This window comes from Rattus norvegicus, chromosome X, assembly GCF_036323735.1.
Source record: "Rattus norvegicus strain BN/NHsdMcwi chromosome X, GRCr8, whole genome shotgun sequence".
NCBI lineage: Eukaryota > Metazoa > Chordata > Mammalia > Rodentia > Muridae > Rattus > Rattus norvegicus.
The window spans coordinates 52591330-52613691 of NC_086039.1; the positions used below are offsets into that span (position 1 = coordinate 52591330).

The 22362-nt window shown below is 34.5% G+C and overlaps 1 protein-coding gene across 12 annotated transcripts in view; it reads left to right on the forward strand.

Moving 5' to 3' along the window:
• The window catches only part of Dmd (dystrophin), a 2367748-nt gene that overhangs the window by 1521232 nt on the left and 824154 nt on the right, over window positions 1–22362 (forward strand). For all 12 annotated transcript variants that reach the window (XM_063279795.1, XM_063279798.1, XM_063279800.1 and 9 more), the window contains one exon: window positions 6608–6772. In XM_063279795.1, coding sequence (XP_063135865.1) covers window positions 6608–6772 — 165 coding nt within the window. The remainder of the gene's footprint in view (window positions 1–6607; window positions 6773–22362) is intronic.

Below are 22362 nucleotides of genomic sequence, written 5' to 3' on the forward strand. Positions count from 1 at the left end.
GATCAAGATAAATTTAAGAATCCCTTCCCAATTTCTGTAAAAGACTTGAACACACAGTTTTGATTGTGCTTAATTTATAGATTATTTGAAGAAATTTATAGATTATTTGAAGAAAGCTAATTTATTACAATTTTAGAGCATCTAATCCATGAATAAAAGATATTCCTCCATTTGTTTAGGTTTGTTTTCTTAAGCTCTCAAGAGTGTTCTTACATTTCAGGGTAAAAATCTTTCTCTTCTATGTGAACTATCAACTTTTTTACAGACTAAGAGAATGTGTAGCTGAACAAGTAACATAAGGTTACTCATTTGGGGCAGGGACTTTTCATCAATCTTTACCAATAACCCAGTATATCACACAATTAATAAAGTGACATTGTTGTTTTAATTTGCATTTCATTCATTGTGTAGTTTTGGAATTTGTCTAGTTTGTTGGTTATTTATAGTTTTTAATCAGTTTTCCAGTAGAACCAGTTTCTTATTTCTTTCAGTGGATAAAATTTCAATACAATAAACTAGGATCTTTTGTTTGATAGATGCTACAGTTGTACCGATCTGGCATTTACTTACTGGCTTTGGTTTCTAGATGACAACTATGTTCCATTTTCTACAATATATCTTCTAGTTCTGATATATCTTTTTGTAGAAAAAAATTTAGCTTCTGTGGCTATTTTCTGTAAAGTATGAGGTTTGTATATAAAACACTTATTGCTAAAACAGATGCTTCTGTTTGTCTTAATATTAAAACTTACAAACATTTGGACTTAGCAACCAGAAACACAGAGAACAAGAAAATTAATCCTGTCTGAAATTAGGTCAAGAATCGGATAGATACTCACTTATGACATAAGATAATTGAATGTATCTGTTACCATTCACCACAGTGAACATAGATGAGAAGTATAGTTTTGGATTATGCAAAAATGTGAATATAATACATGAATTATTAGATATAAAAATTAATGATTTAAGAACAAATAAAGATTGCCACAAAATTTATTGTGATTTGCTACAATGTGTAGGGAGTCTAAAACAAGATACTCCATGGTCCCTGGTTGGTGGCCCAGCCTCTGTGAGACACCATGGTCCCAGGTTAGATGACTACATGGGTCTTCTTGGGGTGCAGAAGTCTTTTTATGTGTTAGGCAAACTGACTTCTTATCTGAGATGTGAGTCTCCAACATTTTTTCACAGCTTATCATTTCTCCTTTGACTTTGTCTATGGCTTTCTTAATTATGTAGAAAATTCTAATGTTATACTTTATCATGCTTATCTATTAAAGATTTATATATTTATATATGTGAAAATTTATAATTTTTATAGCTTTATATATAATTTTATGCCAATCATTATACATTTATACATAATTAACATATCTAGACATATTTTCAGGAAAAAATACTAAACTAATATTAAACTTGAAAATTTCTGTTAGTTCAGCAGGTATTTACTGAAGGTCTATAAATTGTAGGAATATATCTCCTCTAGAAATAAAAATTCAGAAATAGAGGTCATGTGCACAACATACTAAATACTGAGAAGTAAGTGTTATGGTGGTAGAAAGGAAAGGTCTAGTAGGACATACCTAATACCATATAATTAGGCTGAAATCTTACTCTTGGCAAAAGATCCATGCCATTACTTGAAATTAGGTCCATTCTTCTTCATTCAGGACTTATTCCACCTTTATAGTCATGGAAAGATGTGTTATTTAGATGAGAACAAAATCAATATTGTTAATTCAATGTTATATGAATTTTGGTGTTTCCGGATGGTAGAGAAGAAGAGGACACAATGCAAAGAGGGATATGTGAGTGTGGACCGGGAAGAGAGGATGGAGGGGGGCTATGATCAGGACATAAAGTGAATTTGGAAATTAATTAATTAAGAAAAGAATTTCTGAAAATGAATAGGTAAAAAGCAAACAAACCAAAAGAAAAATTAGCCAAATACATTTCTTGGAAAAGCAAATGAACAAACAAACAATAATTTTACATATGGTACTTACATAGAATGTAAAATATTTGTGATCAGACAAAAAGAACTCCATAGTTCTGTTTTAGAGAGATTAGGGAAAAACAGTGGAGATTATCTCCAACTACTTCAGCATCTGCAGACTCTCTGATGATGCTAGTTGAGGCTTTAAAAAGCTTGGAGAATGTCTTTGTGAGTTGCAACCATGCAATAAAAATAAAACCTTTAAATTATAGAAAAATATGTGAAAGTTATTATTAAATAATGCATCACAAGTACAGATTTACTGTTGTGGTACTCTCTTTCCTCCGCATATATGTATGTCTACAGGAATGCACATAAAGTTCAGAACTATGGGCTTGAACCTATGAATACAGACCTAAGTCATTTAAAACTAAGATTATATGGCTCTAAAACTAGCTGTAAGTCAGGAAAAGCAGCCAAAGCACTGTGATTTAAGCTCCTGTCTCCTTACCTACAGAAGCAAAGGCTGCCAAGAGTGAAAGTCAAAGTGTGGAGAACACTTTCCACAAAAGGTGCTGCTTCCATTTCTGTCACTCTTTGCTTCTTAGTCCTTTAATACTTTGTTAAAATTTAAAATAACAAAATACACAATCACTGTTATGTGAAAACACCAAAATCTCTGTCAAAGAAAAATAAAAAAAAATAAAAGATGACATTGTTACAAAGAACTGTAATATTTTGATCATCACAGATTTTGTATTGTTAAATTTTACTTATTTTTATCTTTTTTATTATTTGATCAAGATACACTCTAAGAAGTTATCTATCCGGGAGTCTTTGTTTCAGCTCATTGTTCTATCAACCCAGTTGCAGTTGAACAAATTCAGGCCCAAATCTTCTATGGATATTGCCATGGATTGGGCCAGATCCCAAGATCTTCTCCATCTTAATATGGAGCCTAAATTCAATCCCTGCCTGTTTTAAAATAGGATGTTAACTCTTTGCTCAAGTAGTCACATAATTTTAACGCAATATATATAAAATAATTTACATTCTTTTTCCACACACATAATTTGCTTATATAGCATTTCTCCCCTCCACACAATAGTTAATTGTTTAATATAACTGTGTTCAAAATCACATCACTTGAGGTTCAACTACAAGATTATAATAGTGCTCATTGGTGAGTCCTTTAAAATTTATGAATAGTTCTAAAGCAAGTAACACTGATTAGTCTACTGACATACTTATCTATTACAATAGACACAATGACAACAATATACTTATCCATGTTCTTTCTTTAATATGTTCTACATTACTCAGAGTATGATAATATTTTTACACAATATAAGTGTCATGATAAAGTTGTTGATTTGCACTGTAATACCACATTTTTACCATAAGAGTAGTGTCAAAATATTATAAAGTATTACCATTGCAAACTGACACTATTTATTTATATTTGTTTTCATTTTTGATATTCTGAGGAAAATAGCTTTAGTGTTGCTAATTCTGACTTTCTCTCTGCCCAAGAGTTTGAACAACTGTTGCCAATATTTAACCATTGTATTGCCTTTCACTGACATACAGAGAATTGTTCTAAGCAGTTTTTAGGGATTACTTTATCTAGTTCTTAGATCAACAGTGTATCTTTACTATCTCCAGGCTATGAAAGAGACCCTGGAAGTTATGGAAAACTGGGCTAGGATTTAAGAAAAAGCACAAATCAGTCTTTAATCTAAAAAACTTACATCAGCTTCAACAATGTATGACTTTATAGCTTGTTGTTTCCAAAGGTATTTGGGATCTGTCAAGTCCAATGTTATTATTTATGTTTAAAATTTAGATTCTAACAGGAGCTATATGAAGTGATCATGGGGGATTAAAGGAAGCAATGACTTTGAGATTTTCAACCATGGTACTTAGTGTGTACTAAGCCCTTCTTAAAAATAGCCAGTAATTATTGCATTAATTTCTCAACCAAACATCATGTTCCTCAATGTCTCCTTCACTTATTTACACTATGCCTCAGAAACTATAGATCATAAAAATGTTTATAATTTTACTAATTTCCTTATAAGTAAATTATCTCTTTGCATAGTTTTCCAAAGGCAAATATAGTAGAAGAAATTATTGCTATGCCAAAAAATATACTTTTCTTTGATTTTAATTTTATTATATTCTGTTAGTATAAATCATACTTACTTGGGGGAAAACCTAGTTATAAACATAGTATTAATCCTCAATAATTTGTGGCATGCTATTTTAATACTGCAAAGGTTCTGGCCTTGGCATACACACTTATAAATGAGAATTTGCATTAGGAATGTGCTTCATGATGTCAATTAATTGGAGTATATATCTGAGTAAGTGTGGGTAAATTATTTAATTTTTATGTGTGTGTTTTTTATATAGGGTCTTATTCTGTAACTCTGGCTAGCCTTGAACTTGCCCTGTGTACCAGGATAGCCCCCTACACATAGCAATTCACCTACCTCAGTCACACATATTCTGGTATCACAAGTGTGAGGCAGCATACCTGACTTAGTCTTCTTTGTACATTTACAAAAAGTCATTAGTGTCTATACTTTGTACAATGTTTTGAGTATTATCCAATGATTCTTTTTTTTTGAAGTGATTAGTTTTATTGGAGTTACTTAAAGGAGTAGAAAAGACAGCTTCATTGCCAATGCCTATCCCATTATGTGTAACACCAAAGCTGGGAATGTGGAGCACACTACATAGCATTTCTGCAGCTCAACAAGTTGGGGAGTGTCCTTTCCAGGGACCTCAGTTGATCTAACCCTCATACAGGTAGCTCAGATGGTGTCTGTTTCTTCTAGGCAGCCAGTCTGGTCTCAGAATCTTCTTAAAAGCTCAGCTTCATTTCTTCTGAGGGCCACTCTACCAGTTTATTGCTTACACTGGCAGGGAGGTGCGTAGCCAATCTGGACAGTTTCAGAGACTTCTTGAAGTTGTGTTGAGTTGTTTACTTTCCTGCTTAAGGAGCTTCCTGTAGGATAGGGTGCTTTTTGATCTAGGAGGAAATTGTTACACAACAGCTGCAGGGCTAGCTCATCAGGTCAAGAGTTTGTCCTGTATTACAAGTGACCAAATCTCAATTGCAGGAACACAAATGACTATGACATAGTCAGATGAATAAATATTGAATGGCATGATATCTCTTCTTTTTTATAATAAGGACTGCCTTACCAGTGCGGACACTTGGTTCAAAATATATAAAGTAAAGCTGCCTTCCTACTTTTTGGGACAATGTGCTGCTGTATTCTCCAGACTGGTCTCACTTGCTTTCTTTTTGCTTCAGTATCATGAATGTGGGGCTCACAGGCAGTTCCTGCTATGTCCTGCAAGATTCCACCTTGTTAACTAGAGAGCTCATTCGATGCTCAGGCAGGTTCTAAGACAGCTCTTCCTTCTTGTTTTATCCCATGTCTTTTTCCTGCTACCCAGGATATGTGGAAAACTTGAACCCCTTGCATGCAAGTATAAGGCAGGCAGAGTTCAGAGTTTTCTCTCATTCCTTAGATCTCCTGTGTTATGTTGCCACTGCATAGCTTATCTTAAACTTAGGCTAGTGTTTCAGATCGCTACTTTGAGTATTGATGATAACTCTGCTTCAGCTGAGCACCTGGACTGTGAGGTTGCTATTCTCACCAACCAAGGACACCGTACACCTTAGAGAGATCAGAACACCCTGGAAATGATACTCTTTTCTCAATGAATATTTCATAATGTACTTCTTAGCACAGCAAGTGCCCTGGGTGGATATCGGTCCTCAGATGGTTATTGTACATGCTCTATCACTTTAATTCCTGTACTACAAAGAAGAGACTTTGAAGTTCTATTTTTCTGAGGCTATGTGGCATTGTTATTTGTATCATCATCATCATCATCATCATCATCACCACCACCACCACCACCACCACCATCATCATCATCATCATCATCATCATCATCTTTTTTGTATAGTCCAGTCATTATCTCCCTCCGGTCCACCATTCAACAGTTCCTCCTATTATTCTTTCTCCCCAATCTCCAAGAGAATGCTCCCTAACCTCACCAGAACTTCCTACTCCCTGGGTCCTCAAGTCTCTCAAGGGTTAGGTGCATCTGAGGCCGGACCAGGCAGTCCTTTGCTTTATATGTGTCAGGGGCCTCACATCAGCTATTGTATGCTGCCTAGTTGGTAGGTCAGAAAGATCTCAGGGGTTGGGTTAGTTGAGACTGCTGGTCTTCCATTTGGGTCACCCTCCTCCTCAGCTTCTCCCTGGTTTCTGTCTATTGGTTGGATTCACAGTATTGCATCTGATTCTTATTGCTGATTGTTGGGCCTCTTGGAGGGCAGCCATGATAGGCTCCTGAGTGTAAGCACAAAATAGCTTCAGTAATAGTGTCACAATTGTGAAACACCACAGTTGACATATACTATACATTTACAAAAAGTCATTAGTGTCTATACTATATACAATGATTGAGTATTATCCAATGATTCCAAATATGTTAATTACCTTTGAACACGGCATATATGTAAATAGTAACACATTGTTGAATAAACAGATCAACAAATTGATAAAATATCTCCTTTTTAATTCTTTCGCCATTTTTAATATATACCATGAGAATTATTTATCTTTTTTCTACTTTCAGGTTTCCAGAGCTTTACCTGAGAAACAAGGAGAACTTGAGGTTCACATAAAAGATTTTAGGCAGTTTGAAGAGCAGCTAGATCACCTGCTTCTGTGGCTCTCTCCTATTCGAAACCAGTTGGAAATTTATAACCAACCAAGTCAGCCAGGACCATTTGACCTGAAGGTGGGTACCTCTTGCTTATATTTTCGTTTCTGGCAGGATGGCTCTTGATGATTTCTTTGAATCTCATCACTCCTTAAAACAGGACAAGGAAAACAGTATTAAATTCATCATAATAAATACAGCAATCTCTGAAATGGAGTTTATAAAATAGAGTTTGAGACAGGGAGCATGTCTAAATTCCAAATGGAAAATAGGAATTCTTTGTCCAGGAGCAGAGTTAGTGGAAGCAATTGGGGTAGAGAAGATTCTGGTTAAATGAATAGGGATATTCCTGAAGACAGGCCAGAATGAGCAGAAAGCACCTAGATACTAGAGAATGAAGAATTTAATTTGAAGTTGATCCTTAGTAAACTAATATAGTAGGGTTTTTGGGTTTTTTTCTATCAGCATAAAGATATGGCTAAGGAAGACTCAGAAGACTTACTAAATTTTTGTCAAGTAGAGAATTATTTTAACATTATCATTGGTGTTATTGTAATGATTCTTTGACTAGCATTTCCTGCTTCTCTCAGAATTTACTAGAAATCTTTATTTAAATGCTCACAATAACATACACATCCTATTTGTTAGGATAGTCCATTTTCCATCTTTGCTTAACTACACTTAATATGTATATATTTATAGATATCCTATATACAACTGATTATTATCTAAAGTTCGCACCCTAAACGTTTGAGAACAGTGTGTTTTAAAGACAGAATAAAATTAAGAGAGTGGTAGAGAGGTTTGTTCCAGCTAAATTGAGTTATATTTGCAAAGTGCAGTGTTTTCCTTTTACCTTGCTTTCCTGATGTTTTCATCGACCACTCTGTTATAGCTGTGCACTGAGAACACATGGTACTTTGTAAGTCACAGGTAAACATCATTTCCCCAGTAAAAATTCAGGCTGCTCACTCACTGCCATGGCCTGCAATTCAGTCTGACAATCAAACTCATGAGTAGCAATGACCTTTATCCAGTAACAAATTCAGTTAACTTTAAAGTATATATATAGAAGACAACTACAATACAGCCCATACATCAATGATGTATGGGAGCTCCTGACTCTTAAGACATGGATTCTGATGCCTGAGCCATCCTAGCCTGAGCCATGCATGCATGGTCACAAGGGATGACTGGACAAAGTCCAGCGTCAGTGCAAGGATGCCACCCCTTCAAGGAGTCTGTTTTCCCAGTTAGCTAGTGCACGACATCCTCAGATATAGTTGACATTCGTGTAATTAACAGTGATGCATCTCATTAAGTCTGGTTGCTTCTCTACTGAATAAACCACCTCACTAAGACAGTACGGATACTTGACCCAAATGTACCATAAATTGAGCCAGATCACCATTATGTTGGATCTAGTATTTTCTTTAAGTCATTGATTTCATATGGCAAATAAGAAAGGGCACAAATTCTTTCCTCCCAACTAGGAACTATGTTTAGTTTTGTAAACTTTGTAACACATAGGTAAAAAGTGTGTCTTTTCTAAAAAAAAAAAAAAGTAGCTACTCAATGTGGGCTATCTTTGCCCATATGTATGAAAAGGAAAATAAAATCGCATGACACAAATAGATCTTATTGAGTTGACCAAAGTGAGTTTAGTCTGATCACTGCCATCCCTTCCTGTCCCCAATTAGGTCTCAGATACTTAAAAGTCACACCAGTTGTTGTTTATCAACAGCACACAGGTTTCTGACAAATAGGTCTTAGAGTCTGCAGAAAAGGCACTCTTTTCTGTGTTAATGAACTTCATTATCAAAGCCACATGTCACTTCTCTCACTGCTGTGCAGTGTTTTGATGTCGTGCTATTTACTTCCTACAGCTTAGTTTAAATCACCAAGGGAAGAAACAGCTGCTTCTTGCTGTGCAGAAAACTCTTTGGTATATTCCTCACACATTCTGAGTTTCGTGGTTTTTTATTGTTTTGTCTTGTTCCATTTTGTTTTTCATCTTTGGAGTGTAGATTTAAAAAAAAATATTCCTTAAGGCTCTTTCCTCTGCTTGTGTCTGTATTCAGACCCAAGAGGACATATGAACATGTGTCTCTTAACTGGAGAGCTTCTCCCAGTAATTGCAAAATCCTTGGTTTGTAATCAAAATAGTTAACTCTGTTAGTAATAATCAATTCTTTATCTCTCTATGTCCAGCTTCTGTCTCCATTCTCTAATAAATGTTTTATTAAGATTACACCTTTTCTCTTTTTGCTTTAATTATGGATTCTAGTCTTTAGGCTTGCTGTATATTCCTTTCCTTGAAGAAATTACATGTTTACTTTCAAATTTAAAAATGATAAAATGGGTTATTATTTCTTGCACTTTACCCCAAATAAAAAAATAAAATAAAGCTTCTAATTGGTTTGAAGAACATGCCAACTTTTTAACACAAACAATTAAACTGCTTTTTTAAAATCTCAGTTATAAGTCATTGCAAAGAAATTAGATATGAAGGAAGCTAGCTAAATCCTGGCTCCATTTCCTTCATTTAAAGAACCTTTCTTTTTCTGTGTGGGGGTCATGGTAATCTCAGGAGTAAAGGATCTGGCACCCTGCCATTCAGGTCATTAATTTTTTCTCATCAACTCTGAGCACCTGTTAGAAAGAAAAAGAATATACAATGTCCTACATGAGCTTCAGAGTTGCCTGCCTGGCATTTGATCCTTATTGATGAAATGCAGGAAGATATGGAATGAAACCCAAGGTTTTTTTTTTGAAAGAAAGAAAGAAAGAAAGAAAGAGAGAGAGAGAGAGAGAGAGAGAGAGAGAGAGAGAAAGAAAGAAAGAAAGAAAGAAAGAAAGAAAGAAAGAAAGAAAGAAAGAAAGAAAGAAAGAAGAGGTTTAAGGGATCTGTTCTAATACATTGTTTATGCTGGAGTGAAAATTGACTGCACATCACTTGGTTTGTGCAATTTACTCCTGAAATATTCCTATTCAAGAAATCCTGCAAATAGCAATATTCATCTTGAAAATCACCTCACAGAACCCTTAGCAAGCTGAGACACATAATCAATGAGATGGTGATGTAGAGGGTGAAAATGAGGCATAATCACAGCCCTTTCCCATCAGTCAGCCCTCTAGAAGGCATGCCTTTGAATTTTGATTTTCAAATGTACTCTCAATTTAGACATAAACTATGTTGATTTCAAATTTCACAAATGATAATTGAATGCTAAGATCCAGGGACCAGTTTAGAATTTCTATAAAGGGTCTTATGCTTTTAATCTTTAATGAAAGCTTTCAATAATGAGCTAGAGGTAGACTGTTTATCTGACATATATTAGTCTAACTACTGCTTTCTAAACTTTTTATGGAAATAGCAGGTAGAGGAAATACGTAATTCACTCTGGTAAAGCTTAGTAAATGGGCTATTTGCATATTGATGACAGAGGTGGTGTTTCATTGCTCAAGAATGGCTTTTCTTTTGTGGTCTATAAATAAACTCAACATGCTGGCTCTTCCTTACCATGTTAGAAATCTAATTGTCTATAATGTCAAATTCACAGAGAAATAACAATCCTAATAGCTGACTAGTACAATAAGTAAATAACTGAATCATGCATTCACATTGCAATGAGTACTACCAGGGAAAACCAGTAGTGGACAATTTAACAGGCAAGAGAGACTTTATTTCGGCACTTGTGTAGTGACAGTGAGGAAAATGAATAAACACAAATTCTCTCTCTCTCTCTCTCTCTCTCTCTCTCTCTCTCTCTCTCTCTCTCTGTCTCTCTGTTTGTGTGTGTGTGTGTGTGTGTGTGTGTGTGTGTGTGTGTGTGTGTTTATAGAAGAATCTGAGAGAGAGCAGAAGGGAAGAGAGTAGAAGGAGATAGAGAAAGAAGGGCAAAATGTAAATACAGCGTACTCATGGATGAAGTTCTCAAAAAATAAAAATTATAAATAAATCAAAATAAAATAAAATGTACTGTTTTGCTCCTCTGAATGTATCCAATGTGATCTAAACATCATAATAATATATTATCTACCATCGTACACTTAAAATGCATGAACAAACTTATCTTTTATAAATAGAAATTTTATGATATGCTTCTTCTTTATATCACATTTTCATTTTACTTCCCTCAAAACATTATATCCTAATATAGTATGTATTTATGCTACAGTATCTTTTATTAATTACTATTTTATATTTTGTATGACTAATATATCTATGAACTTCGACTTTTAGAAACAATTTCTTGTGACAGTAAAGCTCTCTCAATATTTTTAACTCCATTAAATTGATTTGTATTTGTATTTATTAACATCCATAGCTAGTAATAGCTAGACATGCTAAGTTTGTGACTAATAAATATCAAATATAGTCAGGAGGTGTTTTATCAGAAACAAGTTTATTAATGAAATGAGCAAGTGTTAGCTTAGTGATTACTTGATTCAAAACATTTTAATTACCACTGTTTTGAGTTATACTTTTACTTTTGAATGAGTATGTCTCGGAAGCAATGACCATTGTTATATTCCAAAGAGTTGTTCTTGTGAGTGGGGAGAACTCTCGTAGGCCAAATAGTGGGTGGTGAAATTAAAATGGCAAAATAATTTATCATGGTAACAGAACCAGCCAAAAGTCTCAAAGTGGCAGAATCTGGAAAACAAATCCACTCATACCATTCCTGCGCTCATATCACTAAAATAGTCTTTACATAAATCCAGGGAAATCCATCAGTCTGAAGATCATTCTCTAGGAAGGAAAAGGGGACAACTTGATCCCTGGTTTGATATTCATTACACTGCTTAAGAATCATCAAGTTCATCTCACCACAGTCACTGAACTCGCTGCACTCATTCCTGAAGTACATACATCACCATTGTGCTTTACATGGAATAATTTATCATATATCATGTTCTTCATTATTGATATGACATTTCTCCCATTTTTCTTGTTATTTATTTCGTGGACTTAGATGTAAAAGTGTTTGTCAACCCTGTACTCAAGTGTATTAACTGAGGTTCTCCACCCTTAATTAAGACATGCGTGTGACATTTCATGATATATTCCATTGTTTCTGGTTTGATTCTGAGACAGGGTCACATTATGTTGCCTTTGTTAGCCTGGAACACACTAAATAGATCAAACTGGCCACAATCTCACAGAGATCCCTTTGCCTCTGCTGCTATTAAAGGAGTGAGGCACCCAACCCCATTGATTCATTCTTTTTCCAGGGCAACATCAAGAAATAACCTCACTTTTTGCCTAATTTTGGGTTCATTTAAATGTGCAGTTGTCTTTCTGGGAAAAAGTTCTCCTATACATGGCCTTTTCTCACTAAATTCTGATTGTTCTGCTTCCTACTACAATATATCTGTCAATATATTTGATCATAGGAATAAAGAGAGGGAGTCTTTAGGGTTTTTTTTTCTGATATAATGTAACAGACACCATTAAATATTAACCCAAAGAGTATATTAATCAATTATATTAAAGCACTTATAAATAATTAAATATAATTGGAGTATCTGGCAGTTTTCTTTTAAAATTCAGATTATATAATATAATTTAATATACCTCTTCTATAACTTTATCAATGCAAAAAAATCATCTTTAATAGATTGAATCCCAAAACCTCTGAGCACTACAGCACAAATCAGAAAACCACTTTCTAATTTAACATAAACTTACTTTAAGTAGAATTTTCAACTAGTTATAAATTTATTGCTAGTTTGTTTCCTATCTACTTGGTATGCATTTATATTGTCAGCAAGCATATAGTCTAACATTTTGTATGTATTATTTAAACAAACACAAAATCTGTTCGTACCAATCCCCCAGTAAACCCTTTTAAGTATGAATGAAATTTCTATTCTGCCAACAAGCCATATATTGATGGATTATGCTGTCTTAAATTAAGGAGCTACTCAATCTCAAGTTGCTTAGAGTAGGCATATTGTATTATTAGACTCCAAGTATGAAGTATATTGATGCTAACACATATGCCATGTTGTATAGTCAGTGTTTTAAAAGGATGTCACAATATCCTCAGAGAATGAACTTTGACTTTTAGATATAGTGGCTCTTCAAGGAACTTTCATCAGTATCAGGAAGATATTTTATATGGTCCCTGAACCATTTTGAAGAATCATCAACATTCTTTATTCAAGGAGGATGGTGCAAACTCACTATCTTTTTAACTTATATTCTGCTTTGAGTGAGGATAATTTTTTTCAAGTGTCTCCAAATCATTACATCTTCCCTTTGTACACACTCTTAACTAATTTCTTTCCAGATTTCTCCTTTAGTTACCCATCTATTTCAAAAAAAGGAAACAAATGCACTTTATGACTTAAAGTAGGATCACGGTTCTTCTCTACAGCAAATATTTCAAATGACCAATTGTTTCTAGCTTTAAGGTTGTAATCTGAGACCATCAAGACCAATTTTAACGTAAAGGACAAATCATCCTTGTCATTCATAACAAATAATCTTAGAAAGATGTTCACTTTAATGAAAATTTATAGCACAATTACAGTTTTGAATGTTCATTTCTTTTTTTTAAACCTATTTTACAGTATGTAATGATGACAACAAGGTTGCTTGTGTGTTGCCCTTCAGCAGCTGACTAAAACTTTCTGAGAATTTAGGAATCACAGGCTCTGGGTTTCTCCCTACCTTTTGTTTTCCAGTCGTGTCTAAAATAACTACTTAGAAAGTTTCAATTTTATTTCCACACCTTATTTTTTCTTATTAAACCACAAACTACTTGATTTTATTCTTCAGGTGCACCCATGGTGGCTTGCCATTTGGGTGGCTAGATTTATTAGTACCCTGAGATATAATTTATCTAAATCTTGAGAGTTAATTTTGAGTAGATTGGGGCTCTCTAATCTCTTTACTCCTCTTGGGCATTACTTTGCTGTCAGTATTTTCTGCTTTGTTCTTTGCAGTCAGAATATTATTCCTTTTGACATACAAGAAATAAACTCAATAGAATTAAAGATCCCAGTTTTAATTTTCCCTCACCAATATTAAACAATTTTCTTCCAAAAAAGACTTTGCCTCTCCTACATTATAATTTTGCTCTAGATATAACTTAAAGTCATTTTGTCACCCAGAAACTATTTTTGCTTCCTTCACACCATACTTTTACGGAACACTAGAGTTTTTTTCTTTTTAGTGATCTTTAACTGCTCCATTAAAAGTAATTGTAGGTAATGATACTTTGCGGGAAGTTAATGAGAGAACATCAGAAGCAATGTTATCATTTTAAAATGAAAACTACAAAAATCTCTGCCCTTAACATGGCTAGTGTCCCTTTATGAATATACATAAAGGGGGAAAATTAGAATATTTTCAAGTTATTAGACATTTTTGGTGTAAGTGAATGAATGGACCACCTGGTTTGCTACCATATTACCAAAGAGATGGCTTTGATAGTGAGACAAAATGCAGGATAGAAAAAAAATTGAAATTAAATATGAAGGTTTTGAGTTAAGAAATTACCACTATGGGAGCAATGAGTATATTGGTACATAACAGTAATGAGTTCATATACACTGAGAAATGCCATCTATCTACTTGCAAATTGCAATATTCAATACTATATAATATATAAATATATTTTTAAAAGATTCAAACATTGCATTTTCTGAAAAAGCTATATTCACTAAGATGCTTATTTATAAAGCTACTATCACTGAAATGTTCATAATATTTATATGGAGATGCAATGATATTTGGAGTTAACATTGATCCATTCCTCAAACAATATGTGCTACATAGGACTATACATCTCAAAGTTCACAGTAATGGAATAACCCAGGAATATTGCAAAATATACTTCACTATTATTGCTAGTCTATAGATTTGTGAGTGAGTGTGTGTGTGTGTGTGTGTGTGAGAGAGAGAGAGAGAGAGAGAGAGAGAGAGAGAGAGAGAGAGAGAGAGAGAGAGAGAGACTTTGACACATGCTAGGGTCCAGAAGGAATAACACTTAAGAAATGCCTCCCTAAGAGCAGGCTGTAGGTGGAATTTCTTGAGTAATGGCTGATGTGAGAGGGCCCAGCTCACTGTGGTTGGTGCTAACCCCAGGAAAATGTGTGTAGTTATGTGGGAAGTTAAGCTGAGATTGCCATGAGGAGCAAGTCATTATGTGCATTCCTCCATAGCTTCTGCTTCAGTTCCTGCCTCCAGGTTTCTGTTTTGGGTTCCTGCTGACTTACTCCCATGAGGCACTTTGATCAGAATGCATACACCAAATAAGCCCTTTCTTTCCCATATTGCTTTGGGTCATAGTTTTTATCATAGGAATGAAATTAGGACCTTGATTAGATCTGTTATGCATTTTTTTTTACTGTTCATTTGTTTCTTTGTTTTATGAATGTGAGTACATTGTCACTCTCTTCGGACACACCAGAAGAGGGCATCAGATCACATTACAGATGGTTGTGATCCAACATGTGGTTTGCTAGGAATTTAACTCAGAACCTCTGGAGAAGGTTAGTGCTCTTAACTGCTGAGCAATCTCTCCAGCAAATCCATTATGGATTTTTAAGTACACAAATAGCCATACCTATATTATGTATGCAGAGTAGTTTGGTAGTATGTCTTAATTCTGTACTTATTCATAGTAAGCAGGTTCTCTATTATGTCTCTGTGAACCGCACAATTCTCTTCCTCATTAAGCAGTGAGGGAAAAGGTCTCATCCTAAACACACCAATTTATCCAGTCTCATTGTCTGAACCATCATCTCTCAGATAAATAATCTGTACTTTCTGATTCCTTTTTCTCCCTCCTGCTCTTCTACAGGCTGTCACCCTAATTGATAAATAAGAGAAACTCCATCTTTTTTTATTTGTAAATTATTATTATTATTTTTATTAACTTGAGTATTTCTTATATACATTTCAAGTGTTATTCCCTTTCCCGGTATCCGGGCAAACATCCCCCTCCCCCCTCCCCTTCCTTATGGGTGTTCCCCTCTCAACCCTCCCCCCATTGCCGCCCTCCCCCCACCAGTCTAGTTCACTGGGGGTTCAGTCTTAGCAGGACCCAGGGCTTCTCCTTCCACTGGTGCTCTTACTAGGATATTCATTGCTACCTATGAGGTCAGAGTCCAGGGTCAGTCCATGTATAGTCTTTAGGTAGTGCCTTAGTCCCTGGAAGCTCTGGTTGCTTAGCATTGTTGTACATATAAACTCCATCTTATAGAGCACATAAGAGCCCCATGAATGAGCTTTTACTCTCCCATGACTCTCTTTTCTATGTAGTGTCTTCCTTGCTGACTTAGTAACTATCAGATTGTAATTTTGTCAGGAAATGATGTTCATTGCTCTCTAAACTATATTGGCTGTAAAGAAATCCTTAAATCTGGAAGTTAGCACTGAAACACATTTAAAATTCTAAATACATAATTATAATTTCTCTGAAAGCTGGCATGACTGTCATTATGGTAAGAATGTCTGCCAAAAAGTTATAACTAAATAAAACTTAACATTATATTTTTATTTCATGAGAGATGGTAGGGTGGGTTTGGTATTTACAGGAAGATTATGCACGTGCTCTGGGGGAAAACAAATGCAAAGTAGTTATTTTCATGTTCTCTGTGATTTAAAGGCAGAAAAACACATGTATGTATACATATAAAGATTTAAATATCTATGCCATATATTTATGTAAAATGGGTTTATAATAAAATACATTGAGAAATACTTTAAAGTAATATTTTAGTATTTAATTTTCATACTAAGAAATTATTCTAAATTTAGCCTCCACCTGCATTTAAGAGTTTAAAACAATTTACCAAAAATTAAAGGGAAATTTAATCTAAATATAATTTAAAACTGTAAGAGCCTAAAAAATTTAGAGTATTAAATATTTTGAAATTCAGAGTAAGCGTATATTTTATAAGTATGTAAAAATATCATAAGCCTTTTTACTTTTTTAAAATTTACTATTTTTATTGGATATTTTTAGGTATTTATATTTCAAATGTTATCCTCTTTCTCCCCCTCTTCCATACCCCTACCCCTTCTTCTATGAAGATGCTCCCACTCCCTCCCACCCACTCCCCCCTCAACACCATGGAATTCCACTAAACTAGGGAAATAAGCCTTCACAAGACCAAGGGAAGCACCTAAAGAAATGTTCAACATCCTTAGTCATAAGTGAAATACAAATCAAAACAACCCTGAGATTCCACCTCACACCAGTCAGAATGGCTAAGATCAAAAACTCAGGTGACAGCAAATGCTGGTAAGGATGTGGAGAAAGAGGAACACTCCTCCACTGTTGGTGGGATTGCAGACTGGTACAACCACTCTGGAAATCAGTCTGAAGTTTCCTCAGAAAGTTGGACATTATGATATGTTTGCAGTATTCAAGACATCATTTTAATTTTCTTTAATTTGTATAATAAATCAGTTGTGAATAGAAGCATTGATTTTGCTTATGAATACATAAAATAGAACTTGGGATACCATAAAATTAGGAAGAAGAAATGTTTTTATATATTTTTATAATAGAGAAAAGTAAAATTAATCTAAATTTTGAAACGACATAAACAACCTGGTTACTCAGTTAGCAGTAAATGATCACCTAATTTCTTCGTTCTTTCTAGTTGTATTGTATTGATGAAAACTGTGTTGAAGGGAATTCTTTGTAGGTTCCTTCATAGACCCATATGATAATGATAACACTCCAAATTGTTGGCTTAATAGTCATGTCTTTAATTTTATTGTATACTAAATTTACTATTTGTATCTGCAACAAAAATTTTGCATTTTTGTACATCCAGAGTGTTCTTCTCATAAGTTGGTTACTAAACACTTGACCAAATCTTACAACGATCTGTTTTTAAAAGTTTTACTTTTGTATATTATCATGTTCCTGCATGAGTTTCTGTGCACCGTGTATGTGCAAGTGCCTGTGGAGGCTGGAGGGTATTGATCCTCTGGAATTGGAATTACATGGGGTTGTGAGTAACCTGATGTGAATCTAGGGAAATAAACTTAGGTCTTCTTCAAGAGTAGTAACAAATACTTAGGTGCACTGGTTGGGTTGGAAGCTTCACCCAGAGTAGTGTATTGGCAAAATGTAGATTCACCCTTTCAGTTACTCAAAGAAAAGACACTGTCTTTATGAGGTTATTTGATTATTTGTCTGGTATCCCTTTACCTGCAGCCATTGCTGGGATGACTTTATTATCTGCAAAACCTCAGCCTTCTGTAACCACTGCTTGAAAGCATGTTTGCCCTTCCACTTCATCAACTGGGTAGTTTCCACTTCATTCTCTTATTTCTTTTGTTTATTGACTTTTTGTTTATTTCCATATTTAGATCTTGAACCATTTTGCTCATTTCCTTCATATGTTTGTATTTTCACATATTTCTTGAAGCATATTTTTTTCCTCTTTAGGGGCTTCTATCCTTTTTGTCTGTGTTTTCCTGTATTTATTTAACGGAATTATTTATATCTTCTTTAAAGGCTGCTATCATCTTCATGAGCTGGGATTTAATGTCAGAATCTTGTTCTTCTGGTGTATTATGATATCCATGGCTTGCTGTAGCGATAGAGCAGGGTTCTGATGGTAGCATATTGCCTTTGGCTTTTGTTGATTATGTTCTTGTGCTTGTCATTTGCAATCTGGCTGTCTCTGATGTTAGCTGTTAGGATTGATACAGGTTTCCCAGGGGGCAGGTGGAAATGTGTGTCCCCAATTAGAACAGTCCTCCTAGGAGTCAGAGAGAACTTTCTTTCTCGTTATCGAAGGCCTCTTGTGCCCTTGGTTAGAGCAGATATCCTGAGAGACAGAGAGAACTATGAGGTGGCCAGTGGGCAAGCCAATCAAATAGAGAATTCAGGTGGAGGTATGGATAAGGAAGGAGATGGGACTCAGATAATATAGGAGAGAACCCCATATCTGGTGGGCTTTGTGAGGTTTCAGCAGGCATGGAGATCGGGGCACGTATTTCACCTGTGTACCCTGGAGTCCATCAGGGATGTGGGATTTGGTGACTGGAATGGGTAAGCCTGTACATGTTCAAGTGGACTTGTAGAACAGAATCGCATTTATACTCTTTTATTGAATAGTAAATTTCTATTGGATTCTAGTAGAATTCTAATCATATGCATCTAAAAAAACATGTCCACAACTTCTTACCCAGAATGCTATCATCAGCTTTTCATTAAACCCATGAAAAATGGTACATTAGCCAAAGACAAAAAATAGTAACAATTATGGATGTACAAATTACAGACGGTAGGCTAAATGATCTGGCCACAAGATGAAAACTATGCATTGAGTTTATCAAAGAAGAAGACTAATAATTCTATTGCATGTTCCTCTCCTGGATTTCAGAATCGTTTATATTTGCTTTATTCTCTGTAAATATTTAAGAAAAAATATTAAAGATGAAAAACTCAATGATTTTGTTGTGATTTTTAAATATACAACTTAAATTCTTTTATTCATTTGATAGTTTTTGTAACTATCATTTGTTTTTACAAATTACAGATGAATTTAGAAAGTTGTTTTATATAATGACTATAATTTGAGTATAAAACCTAATAACAAAAAGGAAAACATCACTATCAGGAAATTTAAAAAGTCATAAAGTTGACCTCAATTGTTCTTTTCTCTATTTTCAATGAATATAACACTAATCTCTACTTAATACTATTATGAGGTTTCTGGTGTAAAATAGAAGTTTTAAGTTCGATGAATATTTTCTATACAAACTCCAAGAACTATGTCCATCTGCCACATGGACACAACAGAAGTTCTGGATTGCATAGAGATTGCTATTTTTGTTTGAAACAACAAAAATATTGAAAAATGTTTCAGAGATATGTCAGAATTACTTTCTGTTACATGTACATCTTTATTCTATGAAAGCCAAAAACCACTAACCCATAATTGTTTCAAATACTGAAAACTTACTCAAAAACAGAAAATATTCTATTATGGTTAAAGTTCTACCAAATTAAAATTAATTTTATGATTATAATACCAATATTAATAAATTATGTTGGAAAGACTATGTGAATAAATGACACTGACACTGTAAACAAGAAAAAGGAATGGAGGGAATTCGTATTAAATCATATAAAACACAAAACATGAACAGTTAGAAAGATGAGCAAAACCAAGCAAAACAAAACGAACAACCAAACAAGGAAACAAATAACAAACAAAATTAACAAATGAAATGATTCCTAATGATATTTTTCTGTACTCATAGATTAGTGTCTTGTCCAGTCATCATCAGAGAGACTTCTTCTGGCAGCATATTAAAGTAGGTGCAAAGAGACTCTCTGATGATGACTGGACAAGACACCAATCTATGAGTACAGCAAAACATCATTAGGAATCATTTCATTGGTTAATTTTTGTTTGTTGTTTGTTTGCATGTTTGGTTGGTTGGTTTGGTTTGGTTGGTTTTGCTCATCTTGGCTCTATTCTAAATTTCTGGGATATCCAGTTTCCACTGAACACAAAATTGTTTGCCCACTCTCACTAGTTCTGCATCACTATTGCCCTATGCATGTTCCAGGCAGAATAGATTTTAGGTGGAGGGGTTTATGGCTTGGTTGGTGTCTAGGTTTCCTTTTCCCTATCATACAATGAACATTTTCAAGCCAAAGATACTAGAATCTATGAGTAATGGGTGAAGTCATCAATGACATCTCTACAGTCAATAAGCTATGTGAATGTTGTCCTCAGCAATTGGGCCCCACTGTCAGGTTTCAGAGGGTGATCTTTTGTCCAAGAATCACCTTGATTTGTTTACAGATCACCACTGGACCACCTTGACCACAAACTCAGTGGAGTATGAGTTCCAACACTGGAAGCCTTGGTTGGCTACAAAAATGGCCACTTCGCACTTTATATTCTCTATTAAGAGTCCTCACTAAGGTCACCTTCATAGATTCCAAGAAGTTTGCATTGTACTAAGTTGCCATACACAACACCTAATATTCCCAAATCCCAGCAGTGTCTACCTATACTAGTTTCCTCCATCACTTCCAAGGAGCAAACTTTGGATATATGATCACGATAGGCCAAGCTGGATCTTGTACTAGATAGATTTCAAGTTTTTTCAGGAACCACCACATTCATTTCCATAGTGGCTGTATAAGTTTGCACTCCAAACAGCAGTGGATGAGTCCAATTTCTCCACATCATTGCCAGCATGAGCTGTCACTTTTGTTCTAGATATTGCTTATTCTGATAGGTATACAATGGAATCTCAAAGCAGTGTTGATTTGCATTTCCCTATTAGGTAAGGATGATAAACATGTCTTTAACTGTGTCTCAGACAACTGAAAGTCCTCTACTGAGGATTCTCTCTTTAAATATGTACAGATTTTATAATTGGATTATTTGGATTTTGGTCTCTTGTTTCTTGAGTTCTTTATATATTTTGCATATTGATCTTATGTCTGATATGACATTGGTAAAAGTTGATTCCCATTCTGTAGGCTTCTGCTTTGACCTATTGACAGTGTCTTTTGCCTTATAGAAGCTTTTCAATTTCATTAGGTTGCATTTATTGTTACTGTCCTGTTTAGAAAATTGTTTCCTGTGCCAATTCATTCAAGACTATTTGACACTTTCTCTTCTCTGAGGTTCATTGTACATGATTTTCTGTTAAGAACTTTGGACTTGAGTTTTGTTCAGGGTACTAAATATGAATCTATTTGCATTCTTCCATATGTAGACATCCAGTTGAATGAGCAGGTATTTTTACATACTTCCTTTATTCCATTGTGTATTTCTGGATTCATTATAAAAAAATCAGGTGTTCATTGTGTATGTTGTATCTGGGACTTCAATTCAGTTCCAGTGATCTACCCATCTTCTTTATGCCAATCCATGAAGTTTTCATTACTCTCTTTCTGTAGTATAACTTGAAATCAGGAATAGTGGAACCTCCTGTAGGTCTTTTGTTGTTCAGGATTGTTTTAGCTATCCTGTTTTTGTTTGCTTGCTTATTTGTTTTTCCATATTAAATTGAGAATTGTCCTTTCAAGTTCTATAAAAAATGTGTTGGAATTTGAATGGGGATTGCATTGAATTTATATATTACCTCTGGTAGGATGTCCATTTTACTATATAAATTCTACCAATCTATGAGCTTGAAGATCTTCCCTCTTCTATATCTTCAGTTTTTTTCCAAAATCCTTGTAGATTTTGTCATGTTCGTCTTCCACTTGACTAGTTAGAGCCATCCTAAGATATATTAAATTATTTGAAGCTATTGTAAAGGATATTGATTTAGTCTGCTTGTCATTGTATGTAGGTGAACATACAATTTCTTTTTAGCATATCTTGTATCCAGGAACTTTGTTGAATGGGTTTATCAACTGTATGAATTTCCTACTGGAATTTTTATAGTCACACATGTATACTATCATATCATCTGCAAACAAAGACACTTTGACTTCTTCATTTCTACTTTGTATCCCATTGGTCTCTGACACGTCTTATTATTCTAGCAGAAACTTCAAGTACTTATATTGAACGGATAAAAACAGAGTGGGTAAACTTATCTTGTTCCTGATTTTAGTGGAATTGCTTTGAGTTTCTCTTTATTGATTTGATGTTGATTATACAAGTGCTAAAAATTGCCTGTAGTGTTTTTAAGTATGTCAGTT